The 20,251-nt window shown below is 49.9% G+C and overlaps 1 protein-coding gene across 1 annotated transcript in view; it reads right to left on the minus strand.

The window, feature by feature from the left end:
• LOC123484497 (collagen alpha-2(IV) chain-like) overlaps positions 1-20,251 on the minus strand; it is a gene marked incomplete at its 3' end in the record, with an annotated part of 149,804 nt that overhangs the window by 22,286 nt on the left and 107,267 nt on the right. Inside the window, exon 2 of the mRNA XM_045214916.1 lies at positions 9,036-9,047. Within this exon, the coding sequence (XP_045070851.1) occupies positions 9,036-9,047 (12 nt within the window). The remainder of the gene's footprint in view (positions 1-9,035; positions 9,048-20,251) is intronic.

Consider the following 20,251-nt stretch of genomic DNA (forward strand, 5'->3'; position numbering starts at 1 on the left):
AGGAATGGAGAGGGAGAGAGAGCAGGGAGGTAGAGAAAGAGGAATGGAGGGAGAGAGAGCAGGGAGGTAGAGAAAGAGGAATGGAGGGAGAGAGAGCAGGGAGGCAGAGAAAGAGGAATGGAGGGAGAGAGGGAGAGAGGTAGAGAAAGAGGAATGGAGAGGGAGAGAGCAGGGAGGTAGAGAAAGAGGAATGGAGGGAGAGAGCAGGGAGGTAGAGAAATAGGAATGGAGGGAGAGAGAGCAGGGAGACAGAGAAAGAGGAATGGAGGGAGAGAGAGCAGGGAGGTAGAGAAAGAGGAATGGAGGGAGAGAGAGCAGGGAGGTAGAGAAAGAGGAATGGAGGGAGAGAGAGCAGGGAGGCAGAGAAAGAGGAATGGAGGGAGAGAGAGCAGGGAGACAGAGAAAGAGGGATGGAGGGAGAGAGAGCAGGGAGGTAGAGAAAGAGGAATGGAGAGGGAGAGAGAGCAGGGAGGTAGAGAAAGAGGAATGGAGGGAGAGAGAGCAGGGAGACAGAGAAAGAGGAATGGAGGGAGAGAGAGCAGGGAGACAGAGAAAGAGGAATGGAGGGAGAGAGAGCAGGGAGACAGAGAAAGAGGAATGGAGGGAGAGAGAGCAGGGAGACAGAGAAAGAGGAATGGAGGGAGAGAGCAGGGAGGTAGAGAAAGAGGAATGGAGGGAGAGAGAGCAGGGAGACAGAGAAAGAGGAATGGAGGGAGAGAGAGCAGGGAAGTAGAGAAAGAGGAATGGAGGGAGAGAGAGCAGGGAGGTAGAGAAAGAGGAATGGAGGGAGAGAGCAGGGAGGTAGAGAAAGAGGAATGGAGGGAGAGAGAGCAGGGAGGCAGAGAAAGAGGAATGGCGGGAGAGAGAGCAGGGAGGTAGAGAAAGAGGAATGGAGGGAGAGAGAGCAGGGAGACAGAGAAAGAGGAATGGAGGGAGAGAGAGCAGGGAGACAGAGAAAGAGGAATTGTGGGAGAGAGAGCAGGGAGGTAGAGAAAGAGGAATGGAGGGAGAGAGAGCAGGGAGACAGAGAAAGAGGAATGGAGGGAGAGAGAGCAGGGAGACAGAGAAAGAGGAATGGAGGGAGAGAGAGCAGGGAGACAGAGAAAGAGGAATGGAGGGAGAGAGAGCAGGGAGACAGAGAAAGAGGAATGGAGGGAGAGAGAGCAGGGAGACAGAGAAAGAGGAATGGAGGGAGAGAGAGCAGGGAGACAGAGAAAGAGAAATGGAGGGAGAGAGAGCAGGGAGGTAGAGAAAGAGGAATGGAGGGAGAGAGCAGGGAGACAGAGAAAGAGGAATGGAGGGAGAGAGAGCAGGGAGGCAGAGAAAGAGGAATGGAGGGAGAGAGAGCAGGGAGGCAGAGAAAGAGGAATGGAGGGAGAGAGAGCAGGGAGACAGAGAAAGAGGAATGGAGGGGAGAGAGCAGGGAGACAGAGAAAGAGGAATGGAGGGAGAGAGAGCAGGGAGGTAGAGAAAGAGGGATGGAGGGAGAGAGAGCAGGGAGACAGAGAAAGAGGAATGGAGGGAGAGAGAGCAGGGAGACAGAGAAAGATGAATGGAGGGAGAGAGAGCAGGGAGACAGAGAAAGAGGAATGGAGGGAGAGAGAGCAGGGAGGTAGAGAAAGAGGAATGGAGGGAGAGAGAGCAGGGAGGCAGAGAAAGAGGAATGGAGGGAGAGAGAGCAGGGAGGTAGAGAAAGAGGAATGGAGGGAGAGAGAGCAGGGAGACAGAGAAAGAGGAATGGAGGGAGAGAGAGCAGGGAGACAGAGAAAGAGGAATGGAGGGAGAGAGAGCAGGGAGACAGAGAAAGAGGAATGGAGGAGAGAGAGAGCAGGAGACAGAGAAAGAGGAATGGAGGGAGAGAGAGCAGGGAGACAGAGAAAGAGGAATGGAGGGAGAGAGAGCAGGGAGACAGAGAAAGAGGAATGGAGGGAGAGAGAGCAGCGAGGCAGAGAAAGAGGAATGGAGGGAGAGAGAGCAGGGAGGTAGAGAAAGAGGAATGGAGGGAGAGAGCAGGGAGACAGAGAAAGAGGAATGGAGGGAGAGAGAGCAGGGAGGCAGAGAAAGAGGAATGGAGGGAGAGAGAGCAGGGAAGCAGAGAAAGAGGAATGGAGGGAGAGAGAGCAGGGAGACAGAGAAAGAGGAAGGGAGGGAGAGAGCAGGGAGACAGAGAAAGAGGAATGGAGGGAGAGAGAGCAGGGAGGTAGAGAAAGAGGGATGGAGGGAGAGAGAGCAGGGAGACAGAGAAAGAGGAATGGAGGGAGAGAGAGCAGGGAGACAGAGAAAGAGGAATGGAGGGAGAGAGAGCAGGGAGGTAGAGAAAGAGGAATGGAGGGAGAGAGAGCAGGGAGGTAGAGAAAGAGGAATGGAGGGAGAGAGAGCAGGGAGACAGAGAAAGAGGAATGGAGGGAGAGAGAGCAGGGAGGTAGAGAAAGAGGAATGGAGGGAGAGAGAGCAGGGAGACAGAGAAAGAGGAATGGAGGGAGAGAGAGCAGGGAGACAGAGAAAGAGGAATGGAGGGAGAGAGAGCAGGGAGGTAGAGAAAGAGGAATGGAGGGAGAGAGAGCAGGGAGGTAGAGAAAGAGGAATGGAGGGAGAGAGAGCAGGAGACAGAGAAAGAGGAATGGAGGGAGAGAGAGCAGGGAGACAGAGAAAGAGGAATGGAGGGAGAGAGAGCAGGGAGGCAGAGAAAGAGGAATGGAGGGAGAGAGAGCAGGGAGACAGAGAAAGAGGGATGGAGGGAGAGAGAGCAGGGAGACAGAGAAAGAGGAATGGAGGGAGAGAGATTAGGGAGGTAGAGAAAGAGGAATGGAGGGAGAGAGAGCAGGGAGGTAGAGAAAGAGGAATGGAGGGAGAGAGAGCAGGGAGACAGAGAAAGAGGAATGGAGGGAGAGAGAGCAGGGAGACAGAGAAAGAGGAATGGAGGGGGAGAGAGCAGGGAGACAGAGAAAGAGGAATGGAGGGAGAGAGAGCAGGGAGGTAGAGAAAGTGGAATGGAGGGAGAGAGAGCAGGGAGACAGAGAAAGAGGAATGGAGGGAGAGAGAGCAGGGAGGTAGAGAAAGAGGAATGGAGGGAGAGAGAGCAGGGAGGCAGAGAAAGAGGAATGGAGGGAGAGAGAGCAGGGAGGTAGAGAAAGAGGAATGGAGGGAGAGAGAGCAGGGAGACAGAGAAAGAGGAATGGAGGGAGAGAGAGCAGGGAGACAGAGAAAGAGGAATGGAGGGAGAGAGAGCAGGGAGACAGAGAAAGAGGGATGAGGGAGAGAGAGCAGGGAGGTAGAGAAAGAGGAATGGAGGGAGAGAGAGCAGGGAGGCAGAGAAAGAGGGATGGAGGGAGAGAGAGCAGGGAGGTAGAGAAAGAGGAATGGAGGGAGAGAGAGCAGGGAGGTAGAGAAAGAGGAATGGAGGAGAGAGAGAGCAGGGAGGCAGAGAAAGAGGAATGGAGGGAGAGAGAGCAGGGAGACAGAGAAAGAGGAATGGAGGGAGAGAGAGCAGGGAGACAGAGAAAGAGGAATGGAGGGAGAGAGAGCAGGGAGGTAGAGAAAGAGGAATGGAGGGAGAGAGAGCAGGGAGACAGAGAAAGAGGAATGGAGGGAGAGAGCAGGGAGACAGAGAAAGAGGAATGGCGGGAGAGAGAGCAGGGAGGTAGAGAAAGAGGAATGGAGGGAGAGAGAGCAGGGAGGTAGAGAAAGAGGAATGGAGGGAGAGAGAGCAGGGAGACAGAGAAAGAGGAATGGAGGGAGAGAGAGCAGGGAGACAGAGAAAGAGGAATGGAGGGAGAGAGAGCAGGGAGACAGAGAAAGAGAAATGGAGGGAGAGAGAGCAGGGAGGTAGAGAAAGAGGAATGGAGGGGAGAGAGCAGGAGACAGAGAAAGAGGAATGGAGGGAGAGAGAGCAGGGAGGCAGAGAAAGAGGAATGGAGGGAGAGAGAGCAGGGAGGCAGAGAAAGAGGAATGGAGGGAGAGAGAGCAGGAGACAGAGAAAGAGGAATGGGAGGGAGAGAGCAGGGAGACAGAGAAAGAGGAATGGAGGGAGAGAGAGCAGGAGGTAGAGAAAGAGGGATGGAGGGAGAGAGAGCAGGGAGACAGAGAAAGAGGAATGGAGGGAGAGAGAGCAGGGAGACAGAGAAAGATGAATGGAGGGAGAGAGAGCAGGAGACAGAGAAAGAGGAATGGAGGGAGAGAGAGCAGGGAGGTAGAGAAAGAGGAATGGAGGGAGAGAGAGCAGGGAGGCAGAGAAAGAGGAATGGAGGGAGAGAGAGCAGGGAGACAGAGAAAGAGGAATGGAGGGAGAGAGAGCAGGGAGACAGAGAAAGAGGAATGGAGGGAGAGAGAGCAGGGAGACAGAGAAAGAGGAATGGAGGGAGAGAGAGCAGGGAGACAGAGAAAGAGGAATGGAGGGAGAGAGAGCAGGAGACAGAGAAAGAGGAATGGAGGGAGAGAGAGCAGGGAGACAGAGAAAGAGGAATGGAGGGAGAGAGAGCAGGGAGGCAGAGAAAGAGGAATGGAGGGAGAGAGAGCAGGGAGGTAGAGAAAGAGGAATGGAGGGAGAGAGCAGGGAGACAGAGAAAGAGGAATGGAGGGAGAGAGAGCAGGGAGGCAGAGAAAGAGGAATGGAGGGAGAGAGAGCAGGGAGGCAGAGAAAGAGGAATGGAGGGAGAGAGAGCAGGGAGACAGAGAAAGAGGAATGGAGGGAGAGAGCAGGGAGACAGAGAAAGAGGAATGGAGGGAGAGAGAGCAGGGAGGTAGAGAAAGAGGGATGGAGGGAGAGAGAGCAGGGAGACAGAGAAAGAGGAATGGAGGGAGAGAGAGCAGGGAGACAGAGAAAGAGGAATGGAGGGAGAGAGAGAGCAGGGAGGTAGAGAAAGAGGAATGGAGGGAGAGAGAGCAGGGAGGTAGAGAAAGAGGAATGGAGGGAGAGAGAGCAGGGAGACAGAGAAAGAGGAATGGAGGGAGAGAGAGCAGGGAGACAGAGAAAGAGGAATGGAGGGAGAGAGAGCAGGGAGGTAGAGAAAGAGGAATGGAGGGAGAGAGAGCAGGGAGGTAGAGAAAGAGGAATGGAGGGAGAGAGAGCAGGGAGACAGAGAAAGAGGAATGGAGGGAGAGAGAGCAGGGAGACAGAGAAAGAGGAATGGAGGGAGAGAGAGCAGGGAGGCAGAGAAAGAGGAATGGAGGGAGAGAGAATAGGGAGACAGAGAAAGAGGGATGGAGGGAGAGAGAGCAGGGAGACAGAGAAAGAGGAATGGAGGGAGAGAGAGCAGGGAGGTAGAGAAAGAGGAATGGAGGGAGAGAGAGCAGGGAGGTAGAGAAAGAGGAATGGAGGGAGAGAGAGCAGGGAGACAGAGAAAGAGGAATGGAGGGAGAGAGAGCAGGGAGACAGAGAAAGAGGAATGGAGGGGGAGAGAGCAGGGAGACAGAGAAAGAGGAATGGAGGGAGAGAGAGCAGGGAGGTAGAGAAAGAGGAATGGAGGGAGAGAGAGCAGGGAGACAGAGAAAGAGGGATGGAGGGAGAGAGAGCAGGGAGGTAGAGAAAGAGGAATGGAGGGAGAGAGAGCAGGAGGCAGAGAAAGAGGAATGGAGGGAGAGAGAGCAGGGAGGTAGAGAAAGAGGAATGGAGGGAGAGAGAGCAGGGAGACAGAGAAAGAGGAATGGAGGGAGAGAGAGAGCAGGGAGACAGAGAAAGAGGAATGGAGGGAGAGAGAGCAGGGAGACAGAGAAAGAGGAATGGAGGGAGAGAGAGCAGGGAGACAGAGAAAGAGGAATGGAGGGAGAGAGAGCAGGGAGGCAGAGAAAGAGGGATGGAGGGAGAGAGAGCAGGGAGGTAGAGAAAGAGGAATGGAGGGAGAGAGAGCAGGGAGGTAGAGAAAGAGGAATGGAGGGAGAGAGAGCAGGGAGGCAGAGAAAGAGGAATGGAGGGAGAGAGAGCAGGGAGTCGGAGAAAGAGGAATGGAGGGAGAGAGAGCAGGGAGGCAGAGAAAGAGGAATGGAGGGAGAGAGAGCAGGGAGGTAGAGAAAGAGGAATGGAGGGAGAGAGGGAGAGAGAGCAGGGAGGTAGAGAAAGAGGAATGGAGGGAGAGAGAGCAGGGAGGTAGAGAAAGAGGAATGGAGGGAGAGAGAGCAGGGAGACAGAGAAAGAGGAATGGAGGGAGAGAGAGCAGGGAGACAGAGAAAGAGGAATGGAGGGAGAGAGAGCAGGGAGACAGAGAAAGAGGAATGGAGGGAGAGAGAGCAGGGAGACAGAGAAAGAGGAATGGAGGGAGAGAGCAGGGAGACAGAGAAAGAGGAATGGCGGGAGAGAGAGCAGGGAGACAGAGAAAGAGGAATGGAGGGAGAGAGCAGGGAGACAGAGAAAGAGGAATGGCGGGAGAGAGAGCAGGGAGACAGAGAAAGAGGGATGGAGGGAGAGAGAGCAGGGAGACAGAGAAAGAGGGATGGAGGGAGAGAGAGCAGGGAGACAGAGAAAGAGGAATGGAGGGAGAGAGAGCAGGGAGACAGAGAAAGAGGAATGGAGGGAGAGAGAGCAGGGAGGTAGAGAAGATGGATAGATGGATAGATGGATAGGTAGATAGATGGATAGGTAGGTAAATGAAAGAGAGCATCTCAACAGATTGATCAGTGAGGCAGAGAAGGTCCCCTGGGGAGAGAAACGTTTTAGCACTCGACGGGAGGGAGAATGGTGGAGGGATGGAGGAGGGAAGGATGGAGGAGAAAGATGCATGAGGGAGTGTGTGTGTGTGTGTGTAATGCGGTGACAGCAGAGCACTTAGAGAGAGATAGAGGGGGGGACGACTCAGTGAGACAGATTCAGTGAGCATAGCCTTGCTATTGAGAAAGGCTGCCATAGGCAGACCTGGCTCTCAAGAGAAGACAGGCTTTGTGCACACTGCCCAAAAAATGAGGTGGAAACTGAGCTGCACTTCCTAACCTCCTGCCAAATGTTTGACCATATTAGAGAGAGAGAGAGAGAGAGAGAGAGAGAGGAGAGAGAGAGAGAGACAGAGAGAGAGAGAGAGAGAGAGAGAGAGAGAGAGAGAGAGAGATGAACAATATTTAAAATATATACAGTGGGGGAAAAAAGTATTTAGTCAGCCACCAATTGTGCAAGTTCTCCCACTTAAAAAGATGAGAGAGGCCTGTAATTTTCATCATAGGTACACGTCAACTATGACAGACAAATTGAGGAAAAAAAATCCAGAAAATCACATTGTAGGATTTTTAATGAATTTATCTGCAAATTATGGTGGAAAATAAGTATTTGGTCACCTACAAACAAGCAAGATTTCTGGCTCTCACAGACATGTAACTTCTTCTTTAAGAGGCTCCTCTGTCCTCCACTCGTTACCTGTATTAATGGCAGCTGTTTGAACTTGTTATCAGTATAAAATACACCTGTCCACAACCTCAAACAGTCACACTCCAAACTCCACTATGGCCAAGACCAAAGAGCTGTCAAAGGACACCAGAAACAAAATTGTAGACCTGCACCAGGCTGGGAAGACTGAATCTGCAATAGGTAAGCAGCTTGGTTTGAAGAAATCAACTGTGGGAGCAATTATTAGGAAATGGAAGACATACAAGACCACAGATAATCTTCCTCGATCTGGGGCTCCACGCAAGATCTCACCCCGTGGGGTCAAAATGATCACAAGAACGGTGAGCAAAAATCCCAGAACCACATGGGGGGACCTAGTGAATGACCTGCAGAGAGCTGGGACCAAAGTAACAAAGCCTACCATCAGTAACACACTACGCCGCCAGGGACTCAAATCCTGCAGTGCCAGACGTTTCCCCCTGCTTAAGCCAGTACATGTCCAGCCCCGTCTGAAGTTTGCTAGAGTGCATTTGGATGATCTAGAAGAGGATTGGGAGAATGTCATATGGTCAGATGAAACCAAAATATAACTTTTTGGTAAAAACTCAACTCAGTCGTGTTTGGAGGACAAAGAATGCTGAGTTGCATCCAAAGAACACCATACCTACTGTGAAGCATGGGGGTGGAAACATCATGCTTTGGGGCTGTTTTTCTGCAAAGGGACCAGGACGACTGATCCGTGTAAAGGAAAGAATGAATGGGGCCATGTATCGTGAGATTTTGAGTGAAAACCTCCTTCCATCAGCAAGGGCATTGAAGATGAAACGTGGCTGGGTCTTTCAGCATGACAATGATCCCAAACACACTGCCCGGGTAACGAAGAAGTGGCTTCGTAGGAAGCATTTCAAGGTCCTGGAGTGGCCTAGCCAGTCTCCAGATCTCAACCCCATAGAAAATCTTTGGAGGGAGTTGAAAGTCCATGTTGCCCAGCGACAGCCCCAAAACATCACTGCTCTAGAGGAGATCTGCATGGAGGAATGGGCCAAAATACCAGCAACAGTGTGTGAAAACCTTGTGAAGACTTACAGAAAACGTTTGACCTGTGTCATTGCCAACAAAGGGTATATAACAAAGTATTGAGAAACTTTTGTTATTGACCAAATACTTATTTTCCACCATAATTTGCAAATAAATTCATTAAAAATCCTACAATGTGATTTTCTAGATTTTTTTCTTCTCATTTTGTCTGTCATAGTTGACGTGTACCTATGATGAAAATTACAGGCCTCTCTCATCTTTTTAAGTGGGAGAACTTGCACAATTGGTGGCTGACTAAATACTTTTCCCCCCCACTCTATATATATAAAACAAATGAAAATTATAAATATATTCAAAAAATTAAGAATAAAAAAATTTGTAAAATAAAAAAATAATAATTGTAAAGTGGTTGTCCCACTGGCTATCATAAGGTGAATGCACCAATTTGTATGTCGCTCTGGATAAGAGCGTCTGCTAAATGACGTAAATGTAAAATGTAATGTAAATGAGTTCCTTAGTAAATAGTGACCTTAATCAATCAAGTACAAGGGAGGAGTGAAAACCCGCAGACACTCGGCCCTCCGGGGAATGAGTTGGACACCTGTGCATTACATCAACCGTAGTGGAAGGGGTAGCGGTAGGAGAAGGTGTAGAGGGTAGGGGGTGATTTGGGATTAGGCTGTAGACTCACCTGAGGTTGACCCTGGACAGAGAGAGGTGAGAGGTCAAAGGTTGACTCTGAGGGTCGTGGAAAGGTCACAGTGATCCCAGCTGCTCTGGGGTACGGAGGACCAGGGTGTCTCTACACCACACCACACACACACACACACACACACACACACACACACACACACACACACACACACACACACACACACACACACACACACACACACACACACACACACACACACACACACACACACAGTGTCTCTACAACACAGAAAACCAGTACATCACCATGGGTTTTATATTTCATTAACTATATATTAAAATGTGGATTACATTTAATAAACTATACATTACAATGTGGATTATATTTAATAAACTATACATTAAAATGTGGATTTTATTTAATAAACTATACATTAAAATGTGGATTATATTTCAGTGCCAAAAACTGAGCCAAAAACTAAGCCAAACAGTTTATATAAAAACTGTTTTAAAAAGTAATTTCTTAGTAAAAACCTAGCAAAATAACTAGCAAAATAAAGTGTTACCAATTAATTTCATCAAAACCTCAATGCCGATTCAGCATTTAAAATGCCAAATTCATTCTATTTTTCAAGATACTAGCTAGGTTTCCATCCAATTTGCGACAGATTTTAATGTGAATATTTGTTTCCACCAAACGGATTGTTGTAGATACTAAGCAGTGCGTGATGACGTAGTGTACGTAAAATGTAATTTATCGTTTACATTTTCATGTACCGAATAAAAATCTAAAGTTCAACGTGTTTCCATCGCATTTTCAACTCTACCGATAGTTTTGTCACAAAAACTGTTGCTTTAAATAGAAAATGTGCCTACTGTGGTCTTGGCCTCTAGCCAACAGCTCGTAGGTACAGGGCGGGTAGACTGTGGTCTTGGCCTCTAGCCAACAGCTCGTAGGTACAGGGCGGGTAGACTGTGGTCTTGGCCTCTAGCCAACAGCTCGTAGGTACAGGGCGGGTAGACTGTGGTCTTGGCCTCTAGCCAACAGCTCGTAGGTACAGGGCGGGTAGACTGTGGTCTTGGCCTCTAGCCAACAGCTCGCAGGTACAGGGCGGGTAGACTGTGAAGGTGGGCTAGTCTACATGATGAGGTTATTATGGATAAGAGAGAGATTATTTGTATTTGTCAAACAGCAGTCAAACATCGATCACCAGAAATAAGACCCTCGATATTTATTTGAAAGGAGCTTCAAGCTCATCACCTTTCACTTTCACCACCCTGTGATGTTCATCATAACTCATTTCATCTGTAGCCTAATAAACAGCATGGTTTCCCGAGTCGTCGTGGGAGGTCCACACACCATGTCATCGCGTGACTCCAAGTTTACGTCGATATGATGGTTATTATTATTATTATATTATTATTATTATTATTATATCAATATTTGTGCATAGAGGTGTTTCCACCTCCATTTCTCACATCATTAATTTTACCGACACAAAACGATTCCACCACTTGTCGAACGAACAAATGATCTGTCGGCATTTTATTGAAATTGTACCTTCGCTTCCTACTCCCGTCACAGACTCTCTTATCCAGAGCGATTTACAGGAGCAATTAGGGTTAAGTGCCTTGCTAAAGGGCACATTTTCACCTAGTCGGCTCGGGGATTCGAACCAGAGACCTTAAGCTCTAACCGCTAACTGTGGATGGAAACGTGGTTACCGATGAATATACAGTATATTGGGTCTGAATCTGAATCTCCAACTGGTTGATGGAAATAGTTTGCTCCTTCGGTTGATGGAAATGGGTTGCTCCTAGGTTAATAGAAATATGTTAATTATTCCCTCTCACAGTAGACATAAATGAAAACATGAAGGGGGTGACAGGGTGTCGGGGGGGGGGAGACAGAGGGGGGAGAGCAAGATGGAGAGGCAGAGCGACAAGGAGGGGGAATAAGTGAGAAAGTGAGAGACCAAGCTTCCTTCTAGGAGATTACAGTTCGAACACCGACCAGGAAAAATATGAAAATCCATTTGAGTGAAATAAAGCAGGTGTGATGTGGGGTGGTGTGAACATCTAGAAAGAGGACCATATGCATGTCAGGTGGAATAACAACCCGATGTTCATCTCCCAGGACAAACTAGCTAGCAACAGCTAGCTCTGTTGGGAGCAGCTATTCTCTCTCTCTCTCTCTCTCTCTCTCTCTCTCTCTCTCTCTCTCTCTCTCTCTCTCTCTCTCTCTCTCTCTCTGTCTCTCTCTCTCTCTCTCTCTCTCTCTCTCTCTCTCTCTCTCTCTCTCTCTCTCTCTCTCTCTCTCTCTCTCTCTCTCTCTCTCTCTCTCTGTCTCTCTCACTCTTCTCTCTCTCTCTCTCTGTCTCTGTCTTTGTGGGGAGCAGCCCCCCTCTCTCTGTGGCGAGCAGCCTCTCTCTGTCTCTGTGGGGAGGAGCCTCTCTCTCTCTCTCTCTCTCTCTCTCTCTCTTTTTCTGTCTGTGGGGAGCAGCCTCTCTCTCTCTCTCTCTGTGGGGAGCAGGTTCTCTCTCTCTCGCTCTCTCTCTCTCTCTCTCTCTGTGGGGAGCAGCCTCTTTCCCTCTCTGTTCTTGGATGGTTGGGAGAAGTTTTCCGGATACCCCAAACAATCGGAAAGGGGATTTATCAGAGAAAATGACTTTACCCCAGTCCCCAGCAGTCCAAACCCTGAATATCAGTCTGTCCCTGATGTTTTTCTTGGAGAGAAGTGACTTCTTTGCTGCCCTTCTTGACACCAGGCCATTCTCCAAAAGTATTCGCCTCACTGTGCGTGCAGATGCACTCGCACCTGCCTGCTGCCATTCCTGAGCAAGCTCTGCACTGGTGGTGCCCCGATCCCGCAGCTGAATCAACTTTAGGAGACGGTCCTGGTGCTTGCTGGACATTCTTGGGCGCCCTGACGCCTTCTTCACAACAATTGAACCTCTCTCCTTGAAGTTCTTGATGATCCGATAAATGGTTGATTTAGGTGCAATCTTACTAGCAGCAATATCCTTGCCTGTGAAGGCCTTTTTGTGCAAAGCAATCATGACGGCACGTGTTTCCTTGCAGGTAACCATGGTTAACAGAGGAAGAACAATGATTTCAAGCACCACCCTACTTTTAAAGCTTCCAGTCTGTTATTCTAACTCAATCAACATGACAGAGTGATCTCCAGCCTTGTCCTCGTCAACACTCTCACCTGTGTTAACGAGAGAATCACTGACATGATGGCAGCTGGTCCTTTTGTGGCTGGGATGAAATGCAGTGGAAATGTTTTTTGGGGATTAAGTTCATTTTCATGGCAAAGAGGGACTTTGCAATTAATTGCAATTCATCTGATCACTCTTCATGACATTCTGGAGTATATGCAAATTGCCATCATCAAAACTGAGGCAGCAGACTTTGTGAAAATTTGTATTTGTGTCATTCTCAAAATGTTTGACCACGACTGTTGATAGATTAATTATTAATGACTAATTATTACACCCTGAAACTGTGTATAATGTGTGAGTGTAGGACCAGTAAAGGCTATGGCATTGAGCCACTATTAAGCAATGTGAGTAAGAGTTAGGCCAGACAACAAAGACAACTGAGAAACTAAGATAAAGAGGCCTCCCAATTTAGGGAGGGGAGAAACTGTTATGCAAACATGGTGCAGAATATTGTGAGAACGGCAATAACTGAGTAAAGCAGGGAGTAGGATATGTGTGTGTGTGTGTATGTATGTGTGTATGCATGTGTGTATATGTGTGTGTGTGTGAACTGAAGGTCAGTAGAGCAGTTTTGGAGTGGAAAACTACAGCCCGCCTACAGAGGGAAGGGATTTATTTTTGTATGACGTATGAGTATAAAAGATGGACTCTGAAATTGTGATGGCAGAATTCTCAATGAATAAATATCTCTGACCATGCAGACCGGGACTCTGGCCGTTACTTAAATCCCAAAAGACTTACAACCTTTTGGGAGACGCTGTCACGCTCTGGTTCCGGGACGTTGTTATTGAACCAGGGTGTGTTTGTATTGTTGGGTGTTGTGTGGGTTAGGTTGGGGATAGGGTGTGTTCGTTTTGTTGTGTGCTGTTTGGTTGGGGTGTCTAGGTGGTTGTCTTCCTTGTTTGTATTCATGTGACTCCCAATCGGAGGTAACGAGTGACAGCTGTCGGCTCGTTATCTCTGATTGGGAGCCATATTTAAACTGTGTGGTTTCACCTTGTATTTTGTGGGTTTTTGTTCCATGTTTCTGTCAGTGTTACAGAGGACTTCACTATCGTCATTTGTTGTTTTTCGTGGTTGCTTTATTAAATAAAGTCATCATGTTCACTCCACGCGCTGCGTATTGGTCCGCTTCTTCAGACGATCGTGACAGAAAAACCCACCACAAAAAGACCAAGCAGTGTGTCAAGCGGCAACAGGACCTACCTACACAGGATTTATGGACTCCCATAAAGGATTCATGGACATGGGAGGAGATTCTGGATGGTGAGGGGCCTTGGGATCAACCGGGGAGAATATCGCCGTCCTCGTGAAGAGCGGGAGGCAGCTAAAGCCGAGAGGCGGCGATATGAGGAGGCAGCACGGAGGCAAGGCTGGAAGCCCGAGAGTATTACCCAAAAATTTCTTGGGGGGCTAGAAGGGGAGTGTGGCGAAGTCAGGTAGGAGACCTGCGCCTACTCCCTGGACTGACCGTGGAGAGCGAGAGTACGGGCAGACACCGTGTTACGCAGTAGAGCGCATGGTGTCTCCTGTACGCAGGCATAGCCCGGTTCGGTACATTCCGGCTCCACGTATCGGCCGGGCTAGACTGAGCATTGAGCCAGATGTCATGAGGCCGGCCCCACGCATCCGGTCACCAGTGCGTCTCCTCGGGCCGGCTTACATGGCACCAGCCTTACGCATGGTGTCCCCGGTTCGCCTACATAGCCCGGTGCGGGTTATTCCACCTCCCTGTACTGGTCAGGCGACGGGGAGCATACAACCAGGTAAGGTTGGTCAGGCTCAGTGCTCAAGGGAGCCAGTATGCCTGCACGGTCCGGTATTTCCGGCACCACCTCCTGTCTCCAGTCCAGTACCACCAGTGCCTACACCACGCACTAAGCCTCCTGTGTGTTCCCCGAGTCCTGTGCGTCCTGTTCCTGCTTCCCGCACTAGCCCTGAGATGCGTGTCCTCAGCCCGGTACCTCCAGTTCCGGCACCACGCATCAGGCCTACGGTGCGTCCCCAGGGCCAAGCATGCCCTGTTGCTTCTCCCCGCACTAGCCCTGAGATGCGTGTCCTCAGCCCGGTACCTCCAGTTCCGGCACCACGCATCAGGCCTACGGTGCGTCCCCAGGGCCAAGCATGCCCTGTTGCTTCTCCCCGCACTAGCCCTGAGATGCGTGTCCTCAGCCCGGTACCTCCAGTTCCGGCACCACGCACCAGGCCTACGGTGCGACTCAGACGGCCAGATTCTGCCGTCTGCCCAACGGGGCCTGAACTGTCCGTCTGCCCAACGCCGTCTGAACTGCCCGTCTGCCCAACGGCGCCTGAACTGTCCGTCTGCCCAACGCCGTCTGAACTGCCCGTCTGCCCAACGGCGCCTGAACTGCCCGTCTGCCCAACGGCGCCTGAACTGCCCGTCTGCCCTATGGCGCCTGAACTGCCCGTCTGCCAAGCGTTGCATAAGCCGCCCGTCTGTACTGAGCCTGCAAAGCCGCCCCGTCTGCCATGAGCCTTCAGAGCCGTCCGCCAGACCGGGAGCCGCTAGAGCCTTCCGCCAGACAGGAGCCGCTAGAGCCTTTCGCCAGACAGGAGCAGCCAGAGCCTTCCGCCAGACAGGATCAGCCAGAGCCTTCCGCCAGACAGGATCAGCCAGAGCCTTCCGCCAGACAGGATCAGCCAGAGCCTTCCGCCAGACAGGATCAGCCAGAGCCTTCCGCCAGACAGGATCAGCCAGAGCCGTCCGCCAGACAGGATCAGCCAGAGCCTTCCGCCAGCCATGAGCAGCCAGATCCGTCAGCCAGCCATGAGCAGCCAGATCCGTCAGCCAGCCATGAGCAGCCAGATCCGTCAGCCAGCCATGAGCAGCCAGATCCGTCAGCCAGCCATGAGCCGTCCAGCCAGGATCCGCCAGAGCCGTCCAGCCAGGATCCGCCAGAGCCGTCCAGCCAGGATCCGCCAGAGCCGTCCAGCCCGGATCCGCCAGCCAGCCAGGATCCGCCAGAGCCAGCCAGCCAGGATCCGCCATTTAGTCAGGTACTGTCCCTTAGCCCGGTGCTGCCCCTTAGTCCGGTGCTGCCCCTTAGCCCGGTGCTGCCCCTTATCCCGGTGCTGCCCCTTATCCCGGTGCTGCCCCTTAGTCCGGTGCTGCCCCTTAGTCCGGTGTTGCCCCTTAGTCCAGGTGGGGTTAGTTGGAGGGGTGGTCATTGGGAGGAGGCTACTGAAGCAGGTTGTGACTGTGGTGGGGTGGGGATCACGACCGGGGCCAGAGCCGCCACCGTGGACAGACGCCCACCCAGACCCTCCCCTAGTCCTTATGTTGGTGCGCCCGGGGTTCGCACCTTTAGGGGGTACTGTCACGCTCTGGTTCCGGGACGTTGTTATTGAACCAGGGTGTGTTTGTATTGTTGGGTGTTGTGTGGGTTAGGTTGGGGATAGGGTGTGTTCGTTTTGTTGTGTGCTGTTTGGTTGGGGTGTCTAGGTGGTTGTCTTCCTTGTTTGTATTCATGTGACTCCCAATCGGAGGTAACGAGTGACAGCTGTCGGCTCGTTATCTCTGATTGGGAGCCATATTTAAACTGTGTGGTTTCACCTTGTATTTTGTGGGTTTTTGTTCCATGTTTCTGTCAGTGTTACAGAGGACTTCACTATCGTCATTTGTTGTTTTTCGTGGTTGCTTTATTAAATAAAGTCATCATGTTCACTCCACGCGCTGCGTATTGGTCCACTTCTTCAGACGATCGTGACAGACGCACAGAGACACTAAAATAGTTTGTTAAATAATTCACATAACAGCTGTAGATAGTAAACAAAAGTGAAATAAACAATAAATATTAACAGTAAACATTACACTCAGAAGTTCCAAAAGAATAAAGACATTTCAAATGTCATATTATGTCTATATACAGTGTTGTAACAATGTGCAAAGAGTTAAAGTACGAATGGGAAAATAAATCAACATAAATATGGGTTGTATTTACAATGGTGTTTGTTCTTCACTGGTTGCCCTTTTCTTGTGGCAACAGTTCACACATCTTGCAGCTGTGATGGCACACTGTGGTATTTCACCCAGTAGATATGGGAGTTTATCAAAATTGGGTTTGTATTTGAATTATTTGTGGATCTCTGTAATCTGAGGGAAATATGTGTCTCTAATATGGTCATACATTTGGCAGGAGGTTAGGAAGTGCAGCTCAGTTTCCACCTCATTTTGTGGGCAGTGTGCACATAGCCTGTCTTCTCTTGAGAGCCAGGTCTGCCTACGGCGGCCTTTCTCTATAGCAAGGCTATGCTCACTGAGTCTGTACATATTTAAAGCTTTCCTTAAGTTTGGGTCAGTCACAGTGGTCAGGTAGTCTGCCACTGTGTACTCTCTGTTTAGGGCCAAATAGCATTCTAGTTTGCTCTGTTTTTTTGTTAATTCTTTCCAATGTGTCAAGTAATTCTCTTTTTGTTTTCTCATGATTTGTTTGGGTCTAATTGTGTTGCTGTCCTGGGGCTCTGTGGGGTCTGTATGTGTTTGTGAACAGAACCCCAGGACCTGCTTGCTGAGGGGACTCTTCTCCAGGTTCATCTCTCTGTAGGTGAAGGCATTGTTATGGAAGGTTTGGGAATCGCTTCCTTTTAAGTGGTTGTAGAATTTAACGGCTCTTTTCTGGATTTTGTCCCCCTGTGTGCTGAGGGTGTCAGGTTCATGTCCAGTTCTGGCGTTTAGGTCGCCACAGACTAGTACATGTCCCTGTGTCTGGAAATGATTGATTTCCCCCTCCAGGATGGAGAAGCTGTCTTCATTAAAGAATGGGGATTCTAGTGGAGGGATATAGGTAGCACACAGGAGGACATTTTTCTCTGTTGAGATAATTTCCTTTTGAATTTCTAGCCAAATGTAAAATGTTCCTGTTTTGATTAATTTAATAGAGTGAGTTAGGTCTGCTCTATACCAAATTAGCATACCCCCTGAGTCCCTTCCCTGTTTCACACCTGGTAGTTTGGTGGATGGGACTACCAGCTCTCTGTAACCTAGAGGGCAACCAGTGGGTCCGTCTCCTCTATACCATGGTTCTTGTAGGATGACAATATCTGTATTTCCGATTTCTTTGGTGAAGTCCAGATTCCTGCTCTTTAGGCCAAAGGCAGATGACCTCAGGCCTTGGATATTCCAGGATGAAATAGTGAAGGCTTTGTGTTCCATAAAGTGTCTAATGTTGTTGGTTGTGTGGTTTGGCCTCAGACCAGTAAGTGTGAGCAGAGCCTGCTGAGCATCTGGTACATGCCATTGGCTTGGGGAGGGGCATAGGTGTGATCTGAGGGGGCCTAAATGGGGTGTGGGCATGGTTGACTTGGGGGGGGTGTTAATTGGTGGGGGTGGGGGTGTGGATGTAACTGGTGGTGCTGTGGTCTGGATGTTGGTCCTCTTGGCGGGGGTCCTCTATGTGTAGGTCCGGGGGTCCCTCAGGTCTGGGACATTTCACTAAACGCATTTCACTAAACACTAAATGTGTTTAAATCCCTGTTAGTGAGCATTTCTCCTTTGCCAAGATAATCCTTCCACCTGACAGGTGTGGCATATCAAGAAGCTGATTAAACAGCACGATCATTACACAGGTGCACCTTGTGCTGGGGGGCAATAAAAGGCCACTCTAAAATGTGCCGTTTTGTCACACAACAAAATGCCACAGCAATTGGCATGCTGACTGCAGGAATGTCCACCAGAGCTGTTGCCAGAGAAATTACTGTTCATTTCTCTACCATAAGCCACCTCCAACGTCGTTTTAGAGAATTTGGCAGTATGTCCAACTGTCCTCACAACCGCAGACCATGTGTATGGCGTTGTGTGGGCGAATGGTTTGCTGATGTCAACGTTGTGAACAGAGTGCCCCATGGTGGCGTGGGGTTATGGTATGGGCAGGCATAAGCTACAGACAATGAACACAACTGCATTTTATCGATGGCAATTTGAATGCACAGAGACACCGTGATGAGATCCTGAGGCCCATTGACGTGCCATTCATCCGCCACCATCACCTCATGTTTCAGCATGATAATGCACGGCCCCATGTCGCAAGGATCTGCACACAATTCCTGGAAGCTGAAATGTCCCAGTTCTTCTATGGCCTGCATTCTCACCAGACATGTCACCCATTGAGCATGTTTAGGATGCTCTGGATCGACGTGTACAACAGCGTGTTCCAGTTCCCACCATTATCCAGCAACTTCACACAGCCATTGAAGAGGAGTGGGACAACATTCTACAGGCCACAATCAACAGCCTGATCAACTCTATGCGAAGGAGATGTGTCGTGCTGCATGAGGAAAATGGTGGTCACACCAGATACTGACTGGTTTTCTGATCCACGCCCCTACCTTTTTTGAGGTATCTGTGATCATTATCAGAAAGCACATCATTGATTTTCAATTAATTTTTTTATTATTTTATTTATTTTTTATTTTATAATTATAGATTTTTCTACGCAGATGATTTACATTTTACATTTCTGTGTCACCAGAGGATTTTAGCTCCATGGATAAATTAATAGATGGTATTAGTGATTTAAATACTTGGATGGCTCACAACTTCCTCCAGCTAAATCAAGACAAGACCGAGGTACTTATTGTTGGAGCCACAGAGAGAGAATCTGGCCGCACATTTTAATTCACAGGCAATAAAGATAAAACACCAGGTAAAAAACCCAGGTGTTATTTTAGATTCTGAACTCAAATTCAAGTCACACATCAGGAATGTGACCAAAACAGCTTTTTACCACCTGAGGAACATTGCCAAGGTGCGGCCGTTTCTCTCTCAGGCTGATACAGAGAGACTCATCCATGCTTTTATTACAAGCAGGCTTGACTACTGTAATGCTCTTCTGTCTGGTATACCCAGGAAAGCCATTGGTCAACTGCAAAACATACAGAATGCTGCAGCACGGGTACTGACCAAGACCAGACGGAGAGCACACATTACACCGGTTTTAAGGTCTCTGCACTGGGCTGCCTGTTAGTTTTAGAATTAATTTTAAGATGATTCTATTGGTTTTTAAATCAATCCATGATTGTGCACCCCAATACATGTCAGACATTATTTTAAATTATTTTAGGTCCCTCAGGTCCTCTGACCTTTTAACTATCCTAAAGCCTAGGACCAAGAGGCATGGAGAGGCAGCCTTTAGTTACTATGCCCCCAGCCTCTGGAATAGCCGGCCAGAGAACCAGACGGGGGCCGAAACTGGACCAAGAGGCATGGAGAGGCAGCCTTTAGTTACTATGCCCCCAGCCTCTGGAATAGCCGGCCAGAGAACCAGACGGGGGCCGAAACTGGACCAAGAGGCATGGAGAGGCAGCCTTTAGTTACTATGCCCCCAGCCTCTGGAATAGCCGGCCAGAGAACCAGACGGGGGGCCGAAACTGGACCAAGAGGCATGGAGAGGCAGCCTTTAGTTACTATGCCCCCAGCCTCTGGAATAGCCGGCCAGATAACCAAACGGGGGGGCGAAACTGGACCAAGAGGCATGGAGAGGCAGCCTTTAGTTACTATGCCCCCAGCCTCTGGAATAGCCGGCCAGATAACCAAACGGGGGCCGAAACTGGACCAAGAGGCATGGAGAGGCAGCCTTTAGTTACTATGCCCCCAGCCTCTGGAATAGCCGGCCAGAGAACCAGACGGGGGCCGAAACTGGACCAAGAGGCATGGAGAGGCAGCCTTTAGTTACTATGCCCCCAGCCTCTGGAATAGCCGGCCAGATAACCAAACGGGGGCCGAAACTGGACCAAGAGGCATGGAGAGGCAGCCTTTAGTTACTATGCCCCCAGCCTCTGGAATAGCCGGCCAGATAACCAAACGGGGGCGAAACTGGACCAAGAGGCATGGAGAGGCAGCCTTTAGTTACTATGCCCCCAGCCTCTGGAATAGCCGGCCAGATAACCAAACGGGGGGCCGAAACTGGACCAAGAGGCATGGAGAGGCAGCCTTTAGTTACTATGCCCCCAGCCTCTGGAATAGCCGGCCAGATAACCAAACGGGGGCCGAAACTGGACCAAGAGGCATGGA

The sequence above is a fragment of the Coregonus clupeaformis genome, unplaced genomic scaffold, assembly GCF_020615455.1.
Source record: "Coregonus clupeaformis isolate EN_2021a unplaced genomic scaffold, ASM2061545v1 scaf0337, whole genome shotgun sequence".
Lineage (NCBI taxonomy): Eukaryota > Metazoa > Chordata > Actinopteri > Salmoniformes > Salmonidae > Coregonus > Coregonus clupeaformis.